General features: G+C 45.2%; 1 protein-coding gene across 1 annotated transcript in view; it reads right to left on the minus strand.

The window, feature by feature from the left end:
* The window catches only part of Suv3 (Suv3 helicase), a 63,276-nt gene that overhangs the window by 18,598 nt on the left and 27,004 nt on the right, over window positions 1-17,674 (minus strand). The window contains exons 10-13 of the mRNA XM_050193356.2: window positions 13,807-14,016; window positions 12,123-12,302; window positions 7,161-7,309; window positions 3,397-3,536 (exon numbers count right to left, since the gene is read on the minus strand). Of these exons, the coding sequence (XP_050049313.1) occupies window positions 3,397-3,536; window positions 7,161-7,309; window positions 12,123-12,302; window positions 13,807-14,016 (679 nt within the window). The remainder of the gene's footprint in view (window positions 1-3,396; window positions 3,537-7,160; window positions 7,310-12,122; window positions 12,303-13,806; window positions 14,017-17,674) is intronic.

Genomic DNA, 17,674 nt, shown 5'->3' on the forward strand with positions numbered 1-17,674 from the left:
GCAGACGAGTGGAGTGGCTCCAGCGCATTGGACCGTTGTTATCCGATCGGCGCCAGGATTTGCGTATTTGCGGCCATCACTTTACACCGGCGGATTACTACAACAATAGTGTTTCGCGAGTCCGGTATTTGGGTAAACACAAGTGCAAGGGGACCGGGCCTGGTCGTTTGACCGTGCCGTTTCACGGGATGAGCAGAAGCACAACGATGAATGGTCTGCATGGTGCAGCCACTTGGTGGCACAGTCCTCAACCAAACACAGTAGTCGTAACGAAATGTATTCTTCTTTGCTGCTGGTGTAAATATTTCACAGGATCACAATCGATAACACGTTGTTTTTGTAAATGTTTAAAATGTTTTAGACTTGGTTAGAGCAATATTAGCTCTTTGTTTGGCTGGTTAAGCTCTGCGCTGCCAGGTGGCGGGACCGTGTAGACCAATCAGGCCGCTCACGTATGTCTACGCTAAAGTTCCTTCATAGTTTGAGTTTATGCCTCCACCGTTCCATTGAAATGCCCAGCTCGCCTATGGTTACCGGAATACAAGACATGTTCGGCGCTGCGACAGAATGCTCGCAACACACGCTGCTTCGATAGATCTCACTTGGGGTCGACTGCCAAGCAGCTGGCGGAGAGGTTGGAGTGGCTTTGCACGCTCACTTCTAGAGAACCGGAAGTAGACGGCACGACGTGCTATCATGACGCAGAGCCAGTGAAGGCGGAGTTTAGCCCCGATCACTCGGCAAACGAGTTGAGGAGAAAATGCACGGCTATGGAGGAGGGTAACTTGTAATCGTCCGTAACTCTCTTAATATGAGAGGCTTTACACAAATTGTGGTGCGAATGATTAACTTTAGCTGTACCCTACGCGTCTACAATATTTGACCGAACCGTTTCAGGGGCTCTTAAATGGCAAACTGCACCTCCGCCGCGGGTCGGCCTGGTATTGCACCATTTCCGGCATCGGCCCACGTATGGGGAGTGCTTAAAGCCTGCTTCACCTCCATCGCAGGTTGGCCCGGTATTGCACTACCTTTGGGATGGGCCAATGTATGGGGAGCGCTTTATGCGTGCTTCACCTTCACCGCAGGTCGGCCCAGTATTGCACTATCTTCGGGATCGGCCCACGTATGGGGAGTGCTTAACTCCTGCTTCACCTCTGCCGTGGGTCAGCCTGGTATTGCCATATCTTCGAGATCGGCCCACCTATGGGGAGTGCTTAATGCCTGCTTCACCTTTGCTGCAAGTCAGTCCGGTATTGCAGTATCTTCAGGATTGACCCACATTTGAGAAATTGTTTGTCTACGCACAGACGAGATCCGCCAGATCCTAGCCATAGACAGCTTTGTTATAAAGAACTTCCACACTTGAGAGCTTAGGCAAGGGGTAGTGGGCAGTACAATTATCTATGATGAGCACCGCCTTCTGCTTAGATCGCTTGAAACATTGACTGAACTCCAAGAGCCACTCACAAAAAAGTTCTTGCGTCATCCATGCCTTGCTGTTGTGACGGTACTGTACCGGTATCCTGGCAGTGCCACGGAAGCAGCGGGGATTTTTTTATTTCCCAATGACAAATGCGGGGCACTTGTCGCTCTCATCCATGTTGGCGCAGAAAAACCAAGTGAAGTGCAGCTTGCTGTTTTTGCCAAACTTAGATGTGTCCCCTCTGAGTGCATGCATCTTGGATGAAGTCCTATTTTGTCGCCATTATGTACGTCGGTGCCGATTCAGTTGTCAAGGATGCGGGGCAGCGTTTCCTCCACCCACTTCTGCTTTGCCTCCATGTCAAGCGAATCTGCGTTGCCTGTGAGGGCTTTGTAAACAATGCCGTGCTTCTCTTTGAAGCACTGAACCCAGTCGTCACCTAGCTGGAAGTCCACATTGTTGATGAGTAGGGCAAACTGCTTCGCCTTTGAGGCCAGAATTGGCCCGGTGATGGGCAAGTTCATGGCACAGGCACCGAGAAACCACTTATAACGGGCCTGTTCCACCTCCTTATAGGCACCTTGTCAAAACCGTTTGCACCCATTGTATATCGAGCAGTTTTCTTTGTTGAACTTCCCTGCCAAGCGGATGATTGTCGACACTATCGGTTGCGATAGTCCGTACTTCTCCACCAAGTCACACACTTTTTTACCATCTTTGTAGACCTTCACAATACTGCACTTCATTTCCAAGTCTATAGCAGTGAGCTTTCTGTTCCCTCGCAACATCATGCATTGCCAATGATCAGCAGGTGAATCAGCCATCTTTCGTTTCGGTGGCGAGCCAAACGAGGCGGAGAAATGACGTGGCAAGGAACGACTTCAGCACAACCAACAAAGATGAACACGAGTGACTTAATCTGTTGGCAGAGCTGCACAGAATGAGGGGCCAGCAAGTAAAGGAGCAGCGCGGTTGGCGGGGTCTATTCATGTTCGGAGGGATGGAATAGCAAAGGGCAAGAGGCGCGCAGGCTGGCAATGCGGAGAAGGCTGGCAAACAGTTTCTATCGTTGGGACAGCGGAGAGGGTGCAGCGGCTCGAATTTTTCTTTTCGTTTTTTTCTTTTCAATAGTTTTGCATTCCATTACCTTTTGGCATGGACACCCGTTTTCATGACCATGTTTTCGGACAAATTTAGGCTCCAAAGTTTGATTTTCCAGACTAATTTGCTCGTTCCTAGCCAAGCTAGCTAATTTGGGGGTCGCCATGTTGGATTTTCCAGTGGCTCGACTTTCATGGTCCACTCTATAGCCTCCAAGATAGGGAGGCGCACACTTTCAACAGAGTTCGTAACATCCTCCACTCTCGGAGCCCATGCCTGCTCTTCCTTGGCTGACAAAACGCTCCAGGGGACAGCACTTTTCTTGTTTCATACTTCTTTTGGTCAGCACTACCGTCATAATCACTTAATGCAAGATTCATTTTTCTTTTTTAAGTTTTGGTTGCCATTTTGCACGTGGTGCTTCAACAGAGCAGGTATTTCTCGGAGACGTAACATCTTTGTGTGTGTTTGTGCAGCTTCGCATTTGCTTGATCAGCACTACCTTGCTTGCCTTCACAAGAGCCAAGTGAGGCAAAGAAACATGGCTTGTTTCTTTGAACGTGGTGATGCTTTTGTCAAACTGTATATGGAGACATCACTCTTACACAAATCCAAGCAAATCTGATCGCCTGCAAGCGTAGTAAGTTGCAGGGTATTATTAGAGATTTTTCAAGCTGCTCTAAGCCTAATAGTTTTTTTTAGGTTAACAGTTTTTTTCACACTGTTAGATTTTTCAGACTATTTTTTGGTCCCTGTGACATTTGAAAAATCAGTCAGCGACTGTATATTCATGCAACTACGGTAGAAATCACAGCCTATGGCACTGTAATTGAAGCATGCCAATTTAACAGTAGCAAGCTGCAACGTACCGGTTTCCTCAGCAGCACTTTCCATGCCAGCACGTAGCAGCTGTGTGATATTGAGCACACCCTTTTGAATGATTAGGTCTAATTCCTGCTGCATGGCACGTACAGCCTCAGCATCTGGAAATAGGTCTGGGAAGCGGTAGCTGCAACCAAAGACACATTGTGTAAGCACATAGCAAAAAGAAAAAAAAAAGTAAGACTGACTATACTCAGCAGATGAAGTTAAAATAAACACAGACACTGACAGGTAGATAATAGGTACCATTTTGCCCCAAAGAAAAAATTGTGACCTACATTTTCTTTCACACATTTACATATTTATAGTTCATAAACTTTCACTAATCTGCCAGCTCTGTCTTACTTATCTCTACCTATTCAATATTAATTTCCTCTGCTTCTAAATCTGAATGCTTCTTAGGTCTCTGTGCCTGGCTAATCTATCTGGGGCTGAAAGGCATTACACACTATTCTATATGCCTTGTTGCTACCCTGGCTTGTATGCAGCAGCAAATACAGTCTACACTCGTTACAATGGACATGCGTACAACAGACTTTCAGATATAACGGACCATACTTCAGCCTAAGTTTGTTCTACCTATTTTATTAATGCAACGAAGTTCGCTTTTAACGGACCACGCTACAACGGACTATCAGCTGCAGCGGGCGAAATTGGCGGCAATTTTTGTCAAAAGCGACGTATAAAACGGACTTTTGCTGGGTCGACACGGGCTGACAAGTCTTGCGAGGGTCAGCCGACAATCGCGGCTCAGTATCATGCACGCGAGGGAGGAAAGCGGGGCGGAAACGGGCCGTCTTCTTTTGCGCTTGAGGAACGCGATCTGCGATGTGGACAAAATGCGCCCAGTGCCAGTAGCTTCGTATGCACTGTGCTTTCAATGTGTAGTTCGCGTTGAAGCGAGAGACAGCATGAAGGTCAACTCACTCGCTGCTGCCGCCGCACTTATCTTGCTTCATTTGTTATCATAATCAATGCTTCGCATTTTGGGCGAAACTGCTACTTTTGTTGTTGGTTTTTACTTTGGATGATCGTCACTCACTCTTTGCAATAAAGCTGTTAGACATCCCGACGAAAGTTTCGGAAGTGAGGCGTTTCAGATATTACAGACTTCAGATAAAACGGACGTTTTCTGTCGGATTATCAGGGTCAGTTGTAATGAGAGCTGACTGTATCAACATTGACATGTCAACTTGGGCTTATAGCATTTTTTTCTCACGCAACCAGCCTAGCCTCAAAACTCCCTCTAGAGTTTTGAGAAGAAAAAAAAAAAGCTTCTTTAATGTCTTCTTAAGGCATTGTACTGAGCTCTCATCTCCATTTTAACTTGCACATTAGTTCTCCAGTTACTTATCTTGCATTTTTTACTTCTTGCGCAGATGCACAGGTGGTTGCTTTAATACCACTATGAGTTTGGCCTACTATTTTTTGTCCTTTTGCTCTGATGCCCCACAATATGTGGTGTACACACACACAGAAATTGTAAGCAGAACGGGCCATGTAGAACTTGTTTCCAGGCTAGCTGATATGTTGTTATTGAAAAATTGTCGTTTCATCCACTTTCATTTCCATTTGTCTTATTCTTTGTACATTTCAATTAAAAGAACAGTTAATTTCCCCTATGCTTTCCTGGGCTTCATTATCCGCTGGTTTCATGTGGTTGCAACAAGACAACAAAGGCACACAAAAACAGAATTACAGTGAAATCCCAGTAATTCAAAATCTTTTTTGAACTGACAGATAATTTGAAATGATGGATAATTCGAACTGCTCAGTTGGTACCAGCAAAGTTGCACCTATTTGAATAGGGAAAAACTTCAGATTTAAACTGCAAGAAATATGCAACATTTATTTTAAACAAAATTTCTTGCTGCTACGGACTGCACTTCAGGCAAACCTAAACCAAAGGTCAAGGTATGATGCATTGCTAGCCACCATAATGTCCCATACTGTCGAAATAGAGAGTTTTAGCTTTGCATGGTATGCAGTGTGTTACCGTGATACATTGGGCTCATAGCACATGCGCTGCCTCTCAGCGGAACCAAAGTAATATGCAATGTGATAAATGTTTTAGCCTACTGCGCTTCAGTGGATAAGTAAATTGGTGATGTAGTGAAGAATTAGACTCTTGGCGCATTACATATCACCAACATATGACAAGTGCTAAATGATGTGACACAATCTGATAATCAGAAATACAGTGAAATCTCGATACAACTAACTTCAGGGGACCACTGCAAATCGTTCATTATTCTGAAAGATTGTTATAGTGAAAGCCCCAAAATTAACCATTTCACCCATTGACCCATCAATTTATCATCTGTCACCGTATGAGCTATCCAAAAAAATGTCGCTGTTGGCTCTTTGCCTGCGCTGTTGCTATTTTCCATATATTCTGCTACCATGCACCACCGCAGCACCTTTTATAGAGTGGCGTGTGCAAAAGAGATGCTGACGAGGAGAAAACCACCAACAAAGAAGCTCTATGTCACCTAAAAGCGTAACGTTTCTTTCTGTTTGTTTGTTTTTCACATTTCTTGCCATGGACACTGCAACTATCTCGCTCAAGACGGGCACCTGAACTACTGAAGTGCAATGACGTGCAAACAACACTGTTCCGAAAGTTCGACCACATGGCATTGCTGCAAGCATGCAGGTTACATTTCTCCACTATGCATAGCTGGTATGGCCACAGAAAGAAGCACGCCTCCATTGCTAGGTGACACTTGTCTGGGCAAAGCATGCACTTGCAAAACCTGATGCATCGTCGGCTCAGCAATAGAAGAAAAAGAAAAAGGCCCCTTCCCGGCATTTATTTCCCCAGCCCCGTCTTGGGTTTTTAGAACCCATGCGTTGTCGTAAACCAGCCTACTGTTCTGACTGCCATTCAGGACACACGGAAATCTAAGAATCCTCAGACTTTGGAATATGAGTTGGTAGTACTGAAGCATTAACATGACACAGAAACTGAATAATGATCGTTATTCCAAAGTTTGCAGTACTGAAAGATTTTTACATTGAAACTTTTAACAGTCAGTAGGGAATTTCTGAAAAGTCAATCTGAAACGTTTGATAATGTGGTGTTCATAGTAATGAGATTTCACTGTAATACACTTTCAAGGCTCATTCATGCCTTAGATCTAACAATGCCAAGCCACAGAGCTTTTTTCACAAACAGTGACAAAACGCTCATACTTTATTCTCAGCATTATTTGAAACTAAGCAATAGCTGATTTACCATTTATGTCTTGCTATCATGACTGAGACAAAGTAGAAAGTATGAATTTGGATCACAATGGCTGGCCTGGGCACTGCCATGTTATTATGCAATCACGTGGGTGATCAGTGGTACAAAATAATGATAGCCACTGCTACCACCGCAGGTCACTACACGTAATCCGCAGGTTCACACCAGTGTGCTTACCCTTCCTTTGCTTTCCTAACTTGAATTAGGCAGCCTGCATCATGAGAGCTAGTGAGGCATGCACAAATGTCCCTAGTGTCTGAATCAGCAAAAATTAAATGGTTTCTGGACTGCCATCTTTATATTTGAATTTGTTTTTACAAAATCCCTCTGCACGTTTAAAAACCTGCCTGAAATCACAGACAGCTGAAATCAGCCCTGAGTATGTATTTGTTGTGATGCGTATATCTGCGCTAGAACATTAACACTTCAAGGGTATGATGTTTGCACCAGTTTGGTATACTGATGAAGCAAGCAATGGCATGTGTCTAGGCTGTGCACACCCACCTGAGCCAGAGGTAAAGGTCCAACACATCAAAAACAGCTTCCAGGTGAACCAAATCCATGATGGACTTCGGGACGGCCAAGGGCCAACCAATGTTGCGCCCTAACCACTGATATGTTAGTTGTTCATTGCGGCTGTACTGCCGTGCAAACTGTAACCAATCAGAGGGGCGTCAGTTTTACCATGGCATTCTTTGTCTTTAAATACAATACTGGACTTCAATACCAAGCTTCAAGGAAGGAGAGGACTTCATGACAATGAAAACAGTAACAGTTCCCAGATGCACCTAGTTTGACATTTGTTCCAAATGTAGCATAGTTTTCAAGCAAAAGAGTGATGTCAGGGCACCATAAAGTAATAGCTATGCCATTACAAGCCAATAATGCACGTCAGTCAGCTTGGGGCTCTATACTAAGCATTCTGCCCTCTTCCTCAAAGTGATGTATAGTATTAAGCAGGCAGTTGTAGAGTCATCATCATCAAACTATTCATGTCCACTGCAGAATGAAAGCCTCTTCTAACGATTTCTAATCACTTGTTTTGCGTCAGCTGAACCCATCTTATGCCTGCATATTTTTTAATTTTGCCAAACCACCTAGTTCTTTGTAGTTCTCGAATGCGCTTCTCTTGACACCCATTCTGTAACTCTAATACATCACCAGTTATCTGCCCCATGCATTACATGCCCCATGCCTGCCCCCAGTTCTCTGTCCCTGCCTGCCCAGACCCATATTTTTCCCTCTTAAAGGGCCTCTAAACAACTCTGAGCTTAAAAATTAGTAATAGTGGCTGACATGTACTATTCTACTATGAACATATTAGCTACAATAATTTTTTGTAATGGTGCAGTAGTATCAAAGTTACATGCATTTGATGAATGAGCATGTGGCCACAGCTGTTTCTCGCTCTCCATAGCTACCCTCCATACTCACGCCCTCTATCCCTTGCCGCATACACTCACCAACTCCACACAGTGCAGCAAAAGCTATGGGTCATGTGAACATACCAGAAGAAAGGTTTCACTGTCCACCCCTAATCGCCTTCTGCATGAAACTGACTGAATGGAAGCTTCACAAAAGGCATGGTGGCGTATGATGGGCGAGCCCCCTCCCAATTCAGAACTCACAGCCGGCCCTCATCATGTTGGCACTGTCACCCCCTGATGACCAACCAATCAACAACTAGCAACGTCACCTGGAACACCCTGTTGACATCACTAAGCACTGAGAGGCACCGGAAAGGCCAGGAGAGAAGTACGGGATTGTGTTTTTTATTTGTAGCATTCCCATGACACGTAGCACTGCCGCATTCTCCAAGAATCATAGTCATGGCATTCTTTACGCGGTGTGTACGTTAGTTTTAAATAGATACAAAAATGTTAGAGGCTGCTTAGGGGCCCTTTAATGTTAATTAGAATACTGCCTACCTGTGTTTGCTCTCTAATCCACAACACTGTCTCCCTGTTTCTTAAGGTTACGCCTAACACTTTTTGTTCTATTGCTTCTTGGGCAGTCCTTCCACATTTATAACTACAAAATTTGATAGCAGTCTCACAGTAGTCCAAAAGTTCAATTTATTGCAAATGGTTGATACAGTCGAGCCCGCTTATAATGAACCTGGGTGTTACGCGGTGTCCGTTAATTATACTCCGAAGTTTGTAGTAAGTGGACGACAGCTTAAAAAAAAAAAACAAAGTGGCTAGTCGAAACACAAAATGTATTTATTTACAAAGAAGTTCATGATGCTCATCTTTTTTGGCAGTGCAGATCTAATGAGGGCGGTCTCCAGTTTATTTATAGCAGAAGCCTGCTCTTCACTGAGGCCCTTGGCATAGACAAGTTGCCTGAGGCTCTTTATGTAGCCCATTGCTACAGACTGCGTTGACGAAACCGGCCTTGCAGAAGCAGTTCCACACACAAGCGGCCGTCACCTCCGCTCAGGCCACCTTCACCATCTCAATGGCTGAATACTGTGAAACTCAAAGTGGTAAGTTCGCAACTGGGCGGTCAACAGTGATGAGCAAGCACTCCACAATGCGGCGCCTATACGATGCCTTAAATGCGCATATTATGCCCAAATCAATCAGCTGCGCTTTCGAAGTGGTATTGGGTGGCAAGAAAAGTAGAGTAACTGCTGTCAGAGAAGTTCGCACGTTATGCGCTGAGCAGTTGTCGAGCAACCGCAGCAAGCGCCTTCCTTGCCTTTGCATGTCGCGATCAAACTCGTCCGGCCACTCTGCGAACAAATTGCGCGTCATCCACGCCTTAGTATTGTGCCTGTAGCACACAGGTACGACGCTCCGAAAGCAATGCAGCTTCTTTGATTTTCCCATTACAAAGGGCACGTGCCGATCGCTGCCATCCATATTAGTGCACAGAAGTACTTTGAAGCGCACTTTACTGTGCTTGCCGCCAGCACATGAGTTGCCTTTCATGGCATGCGTCTTGTCCGGCAGCATCTGATAAAATATTGCAGGTTTGTCTGTGTTATACAGGCCCTGCTCCGTGTAGCTTTAAGTAGCGCGTCCTCTACATCCGCATAGGTGGCTTTCCGCAGGCGCTTTCTGTTCGACGAGTTGGCAGCAGAGCTGGCGATCTTTTCCTTGTTCTTTAGAATCATCGTGATGGTTGATTTAGACACGTTGTACTTCTTCACCAACTTGCAGGTTTTAGCGCCTTGAGGCACTTCCTTCAAAATTGCTTGCTTCATTGCCATGTTCAGCGCTTTTTTCACGGCATTCCATTCGCCATCCTGAATTACAACTCACGCCCGACTAGAACGAAGCGTAGAAGTGAGGAAGCATGGAGACTAGTGTGAAGAGGCCTGCTTCGAGGTAACGGCCAGAAAACGAAATTTCTGAACTTTAACTGCCATCATAGCGTGCTTGCCAAGACAGCGAGGGAGTTGCAAGAAAGAATGAGGAGAGGGGAGCGGAGTTGTGAGGACGGCCGGGAGGGCAACCTTGGAAGCCACACACCGACACTCGTGGGCAGCGCGTGATGGCAGGAAGAGGGTAGCAGGGCCCGAAACAGATAGTTTGCCTGTGAGGAGGCTTGGGAAAACGAACCATGCGCGCCTAATGTGGGCGGAGGTCGTCGTTATTTTGCATCGCAGCGGCAGGTTTATGCCGTCCATTCGCTGTAACCGATCAGCAGGGCTCAAAGACGTTTGTTATACGTGCGATTTTATGCCATCAAAATAATGTATATTTTCACAGCCACACGGCTCTAGTTCGTTTTAAGCAAAAGTTCGTCTTAAAGGGACTGACAACCAATTTTTATGGTACCCACTTTTTTTAGTGCAATGGAAAGCTTACCGGCCAGAGCATCTAATCATGAAGTGGTAATGAGGAAAATGCTGTGGAACATCTTTTAACAAAATTTTTCAATCTGCAGTGGGGATGAAGTCGTTCACTTGAAGTGTGCTGAAAACTATGATAGGTGAGCGGGATAGGAATTATAAGCTGGCACTAGTGGGAGGCAGACGACAAGTGCGGCCGTAGGTGTGAGAAAGTGTTACTTTGTTTAAGTATTATTTTGTTTATCAAGTCAATTTTCCTGTGATTTATGTTTTCCAAAGTGTTAAAGTAGAAATACTGCTATAATAGCTATGCGTCTTTATGGTTTCCTGTCTAATTACTTTTGTATTTGACTACGTAGTCAAAATGAAACCAAGCGCATCGAAAACGAAATGACGCTTTCACACGCGATACGCGGTTCGTGTTGCTGTAGCCAAGCGTGCGCTTCTGATTTCCAATGTCGTCTCTCAAAGACCTGAGTGAGCTGGAACAAAAGACTTTGGCTCGCATACGTGCTGAGAATTTAGATCCTTACGAAGTAGCACCCGAACGTCATGCTTCGATGGACGAAAGTGGTGGCGAAAGCGACGAATCCGACTTGCACGACAGACCACCGTCCCCGCCACAAGCAGCATGCCTTGAGTATGCCGATTTGTAAATGCTCACTCACACTAGGCCGACCTGACACCGATTTTGGTGTGCCGACTGTAGGTGACAGCGTTTATTCCTTCATATCAGCGCCTGTGTCACACTGTACTGATGCCGACAATCTGCCGACGGTCGGCGGAGAGCTCGATGTCGATACATTGTGATGGAGGCGCCAACGCGAAGTTAATAAACGCACCCATTTACGACACAACTCGTCAATGGCATCTTGTATCACAGGGAGATCATAAAACTATGGGTACTTGCAGACTCGTGCTATACTCGCATGCGTACAACAGCATGTGCGCAGCCATGCATGTGGGATGACGCGAGCGCCGCTCGTCACCGTGGACTTTCTTTACTTCGTAATACGCATAGAATTAAGCGCAAGTGTCTAATAATATACTAACTGCAATTTTGAGCAATAATTATACTGTGCTTAATGACAGTCGACTTACATACAGTAATCTCTTTACTACATTTTGAAGTATCAAGATTCACCGCCAGGCCTCGCCACTTACTGCTTTTTCTTACTTTCTTTGACAATTTAAAATTATATTTCCTACTTGAATCTCGAACAGCGTGCTGAATTATATCACTACAAATCCTGGTCATTTCATTTCCATCAACGTCTCACAACACATTCTGGCCAATTATCAGTCCCTTTAAGTGGGGCATTATATGTGGGCTCGACTGTACACTTAACATAACCAAACGTTGCTGTGTTGTTATACTGCAGTTCTGAAATTTTATACTCTTTGGCATACATATGGCAAAATCCTCTGCTTTCAGGCTCCACATTTTGTGGTTCACTGCAACAGTAGAAAATTTTGCAATGGAACATCTGTGACATAGAACTACTGGTTCTGTACATCTTGATATTGGAAACACCCAGTACTTAGGGTTCAGGTAATTTACTGGCTGTAACTAAAACTATTTTGAGCAACCAAACAAATATGGACTGGGCTCATAAGCTGGCTAAAAAGATGTAAAAGAACACGCAATTATAAAAGATCATTACCTTGAGGAACATGCTGCACACAAATGGCATTTTCTGGTTGATCGGTGAGCAGCAGAATACATATCGTGCCCGCAGTGGCAGGGGCACATGCTGGATCATGTCAGCCAGAAACTTGAAGCCCTCCAAATTACACATGAAGTAGGACGATGAATCAACTTTGCAAAGGCTGACAAAAATGTCCTAAAGAAGACAAATGGAAACAGAGATCAAAATCAAGCTGCACCACAAACCAAGGAACACAGATAGCATCACATACCATACACAGTACACAGTATTAATGCATGTTTATGCAAAATGTTTTGGCCACTTCTGAGTGAGCCTATGCATGCATGTGTGCCACCCAAACCCCTTACATTAGATTATTTTTATATTGGAGAGAAACAGAGCTTGTTTGAAAGAACCAAAGCATGCTGCTTTGCTTCATTCGACCCACCGACCCCCACCAGTACCCCATCATGTGCACAGTACCAGTCGAAGGAATTTACTATAACAAACTCGATAGTTCCGCGAAAAATGGTCGTATCAATAGTCCGTTACATGTAGACTTGACCTTCAAAAGGAACAAAAATTAATCACACTGTAGCTGGCATCGGCAGTTATGAGTCAATACCACTCTGGCCTGGAAATAGGATTTTCCGTAGCTTCATTTTGTTCCCAGCACTTTCCCGCATCTAACTGCAAGTTTACATTCAAGTCGTGCTTCTGTGATTCAGAACTTCGTGTGCACCCTCCTTTCACAGTACCTGGGTTTGAAGTGTTCGTTGTAACAGTACGGCAATTTTGAAAGTGTTCGTTATATCTGGACGCAGTTTCAAAAGGCAGGGTCGGAAAATCGTAAATGCTGTGAAATGTGGTTGTTATAACTGGGATCATTGTAAGTGAGTTCAACTGTAGTTACTAGAAGTTTGAAAACACAACAAATTCAGCAGACGGCGCCACTAATTCTCTAGGCATGAAACTATTTCATTTCAATATTCAGTGGCAGGCACTTCTCCGGCCTGTAAAGCCATCTGTTCCCACTTGTTTATTGCCATGTCATACTGAGGCAGCACATGTCAGTGCTCTTTTCCTCATGCTGGTCAAGTTGCACTTCAAAAGCAAAGAACCAAGGAAACATCACAGGCCAATTCAAATAATGAAAATGATCTGAATTTGTTCCTTTTGTCACCACTTGCTATTTCTAACTTCTAGATAATTCAACCAAATCTTGCAAGTGCAGAATTAATGGGAGTCAACTGCACATATGGCCTCGCATTGCTAATGGATAAAGGTAACCCACTGTGAGACAGCAAAAAGCTGCACATGATATTATTTGATCACAATAATTAAAACAACACCCCCTCCTGAGCCTGTACCAATGTGTTAGAGGCATTATTAAAGCACCATAAACATCAGAGCAGAAATTTGACAACTCGATTGAAGCTCCTGTGCCTTCACTGCTGCTGTCAATTAAAGATGATGTAGCCAAGTTGACCAATGCGCCCATTTTGCACTGTTTGATTTGGGAAGTACAAGGAGCAACGAAGGCCAATTTCAACGCAAGAGCTAGCTTTTCTGATGATGAAAGGCATATACAACCATAATTATTTTTTCTTAACGCTTACACTAATCATCACAGCTGTACTTTATTGCAGCAAGCAATAACTGTATGAACGATATATAATTCAAAGCAAAATAAACGCACCACAAGGTTGGCCAGAGTTGCGTGGGGCAAATGGTAAGCAAAGAGCTCAATCTGCTCTGCCGTTGGGTGCAGGCCCGCTGCTTCAATTTGCTCCACAGAGGCAGCAAGGATTTGCTTCAGTGCAGGTAGGTCCTGTGGCTTCATTGTTGTTGCCCGACCAACTTCATATCGACTCCCAAAACGGCCTGCTCGGCCTGCAATCTGGAGAGCCTGCAAGGGGCGAAACCAGAAAAGCAGGGTACTAAAGGTCAGAAGAATCTGAAAAAGCTTGCCGTTATTAATGCATCACGGCCAAGCAGTCACCAGCAAGGTTTGAATCCAAGTGTACCAGACCCATTTCTTCAACCCTACAACGATATAGTAAGGTGTGATAAACGCCCACAATGCTTTGTCAACAATGCCCTTACTCACCTCTGGTGTTACTTATGAAAAACTATACACTGAAACATGATTTCACAAAATTTATTACCCATTATAGCACCAATAAAAACGGTATTTTTTATCATGATTCAGCAAAGAAACATTGTGATGGTATCGATTCAATGATGTCCTTAATCCAATGATGTCCTGAAAATCGCAAGAGCCAGCACGCAGGTGACCCGTGGGCGCGATTCACAGCAGCCGCCGCTGCCAGACCTTCCAGACGACGCACGCTACTCTGGCGCCATCTCGTAGCCACCGTCACTGCACTACGCTTTTCCTCTCACCCTTTTGCCCTACTCTCCTCCTCAGCTTTCCTCCTCAGCGTGGCGGTTTCCACTGCACCTCCTCCTCCTCCACTTTCCCCCCCCCACTACGTCCTGCATTCACTTTCATCTTTCGCTGTGCTCGTTCGCTCGGTTACGAGGGACAGCGCAGACGCTCGCCACAACAACGGGCACCTAAGAGCTGTACTCAAAAACTTTTTTCTGGTAATGTTGCCTGTAAGCAACACTCCCCAAAAAGGGTTAAGGCCCTTGGTGACAAAGCGGGCAAAGAAACTAGGCGGGAGCATCATATCAAAATCTTCAGCCTGGTAAGAGAGAATGAAAATGAGCCGATGAGGTAAACTTACCAGCTTGCAATGCACAGGAAGAAAAAGCTTTCCATAATTCCTTACGGCAAGGAGCATAGAGAAAGAGCCTTTTCTTTCTTTAGTTACTGCCACTTGTGCTGAGGATTGTTTTCATATATCTGCTGCTGTAGGCGGTCACTGCAGTATACATAGGGGCCTCATTTATCACAAACAGTGTGTGCTGAGCACCAAAACACTGTAAACAAACAAAATGTGGAAGTCTAGTGCTGGCTGCCGGCGCTACATACATAGCATGTTGTGCCACTATGTCATCTTTTGTACGGTTCACTGTGGGTTTGATATTCAGCATTTATCAAAGAACTCTGCAGCAATTGCATCCTGCAAACCATGCAATTTTACGAAATGCCAATAACATATGATGCAACTTGTTGCTGCTAGCTTAGCAAGTAAAATAACTTATTTGACTGAGCTTTTGTAATAAAGGACAGAAAGTGGCATGCCATCTTCGCCCTGCAACGCAGGAACTTGTTCTGTTGCCATCTTGTCATGGCAATGACACTGGCTAGGCTGGCTGTAATGGTAAGCTGTGAATGTGGTTTTGGTTTTGTACCCGATTACGTCGTGCAGGCAACTTTTAAACCAATTTTCATGGGAGAAAAGGTGCACATTAAACAGTTAATACCAGATATATTGAACCCGAAGAGAATCACAAAATAGTTTGATATATCAATAATTCAAAATAGAAAATATGACTATCTGAAGCTTATCTGAGATCTCCGCATGTCTCTGACAGTTTCCCGAGATTGTGAAAAGCCGGAACATACCAATTTGCTTCTCCAATACCCTGTCGGCTGCACAAACATTGGCTTATTTTTTGCTCGCCAACGTTGCAAGTCGCTTGCGCTGCAGAATGGTCTTCGCAACGCTAACCCTAAAAGCCAGCAGTGCATCTCACGTGCGTCGAAGTTCATGTTGCACGTTTTTATTCAATAGATGGTAAAAACAGGCTCACTGTGGAAGCTAACTAGCCTGTATGGATACAGGCCGTGCCTCCATCAGTACATTTGTACTGCGAATCGCACGTGAACATGCCTGGTCGTGTGTCAGTTACAATATGCGCTATTTAAACGGTCGATCATCATATGTTGTCAATGACCCAAGCGTACTGTTGTGCCAGGTTTCGGAACCGACTTTCTGTTTGAACCAGTCGTCCTAGCATCTCAATCATCCTAGGAAGTCCACTCAGCACTCCGACGCCTTGCGGGCGGTAAGTACTTCCTTCATTCTCAGCCCTTCCCTTCTCGCCCCTTAGTCAGAGAGTGCCGACATTACACACACACTGTTAGTTTTGAAAGTGCTGTTCAGCTTTCCAAAACATTCAAGGCCATTCCCACTGACATGTACTGTAAAAACCCGTGTATAATACGAGGTTTTTTTCCTATTATTAGCGTCCCAAACTTTCGCCTTATACAGTACTATACGAGGATCCAAACAAAAATTTCAGTCAGAAATTTGGGCTATGCATATGATATGATGCATAGATGCATATAATACGAACCCGCATATAGCACGAGGTGAAATTTTACGGACGCGACATGGAAAAAAAAAGGTTTATCCGCGTATTATATGAGTTAGGTAAACTCGAGGAAGACATTTATTTAAATTGCACTCCGCACTTCAATCGCTGTCTTCTTCAGCTGCGCTCTCTTTGGATAGTTCCTTGTCAGACATCTTCCCAGAGGTACTCATCCTCTGTGCCATCGAGCGCATTCGAAATGCCACACTTCTTGAATGCGTGACGCACAAGGTCCTCTGGTATGCTGGCCCATGCGTCCACAATCCGCTCACATAGTGTGGCTGGCGAAGCCCGCTTCAGCCGCTTGGTCGGCATCACTGCAGGCTCACCTGAGCGCATCCAACCTGTGTAACGCCGCTTGACCATGTCCTTGAACGGCTTGTTCACGCAAACATCTAAAGGCTGCAGCTGAGACGTCATCCCACCCGGGATAACAACGAGTTCAGTGCCGGATTCGCGCAACAACCTCTTCACTGAGTCGACCAAATGGCAACAAAATGCATCCATCACGAGGATGGACAGGAACGACAACAGTGCGCCGGGCCGCCTACACCAGACGGACTTTATCCAGTCGAGCACAAGATTCTCGTTCATCCAGCCTTTCTCATGGCATCGCACGACCACATTTTTTGGCAGCCCCTCACCTTTAGCCACTGTCTTGTGCTTGAAGACAACAGAGGGCAGGAGCTTGCGTCCGTCTGCCACGCACGACAAAATGACAGTAATTCGTGTTTTCTCGCTGCCAGTGGACTGGACATAAACTTGTTTAGAGCCCTTTTCGTGCACGGTGAGGTGTGATGGCATGTCCAGATAAACCGGCGTTTGGCCATCATTGCTGATTTGCCCTAGCTGGAAGTTCTTGGACTTGTGCAGCGAAATAATGTGGCACTGGAAAGCCACAAGCAGCTCTTCGAAAGATTCGGGCAGCTTTTGCGAAATCGAAATTCAGCGGCATAAGGAAAATCCAGCACGGCACATGTAGTGATAAATCCAGTGCTTGCTCGCTCTGAAGGTGGAGCTTGGTAGCCCTTTTTCTCTTGCAAGCTCCTTAGCTTTTGCCTGCATAAGCTCCACGCTCACAGCTAGATGCGCGGCTCGCTGTTGGCGTACGAACTCCGTCAGGGCGAGTACGATTTCCGGGAATGTCCCACTCTTCGGGCCACGAAAGCTTCTTCACGTTCCGTTTCATGCGAAAAGGGCTTCCTTCCGTCGGCGCCATCCGCGAATGCTTCCCTTGTTGACACCAAACCTTGACGCCGACTGCACTGTTGCCGATG

This window comes from Dermacentor andersoni, chromosome 1 (assembly GCF_023375885.2).
Source record: "Dermacentor andersoni chromosome 1, qqDerAnde1_hic_scaffold, whole genome shotgun sequence".
Classification (NCBI taxonomy): Eukaryota; Metazoa; Arthropoda; class Arachnida; order Ixodida; family Ixodidae; genus Dermacentor; species Dermacentor andersoni.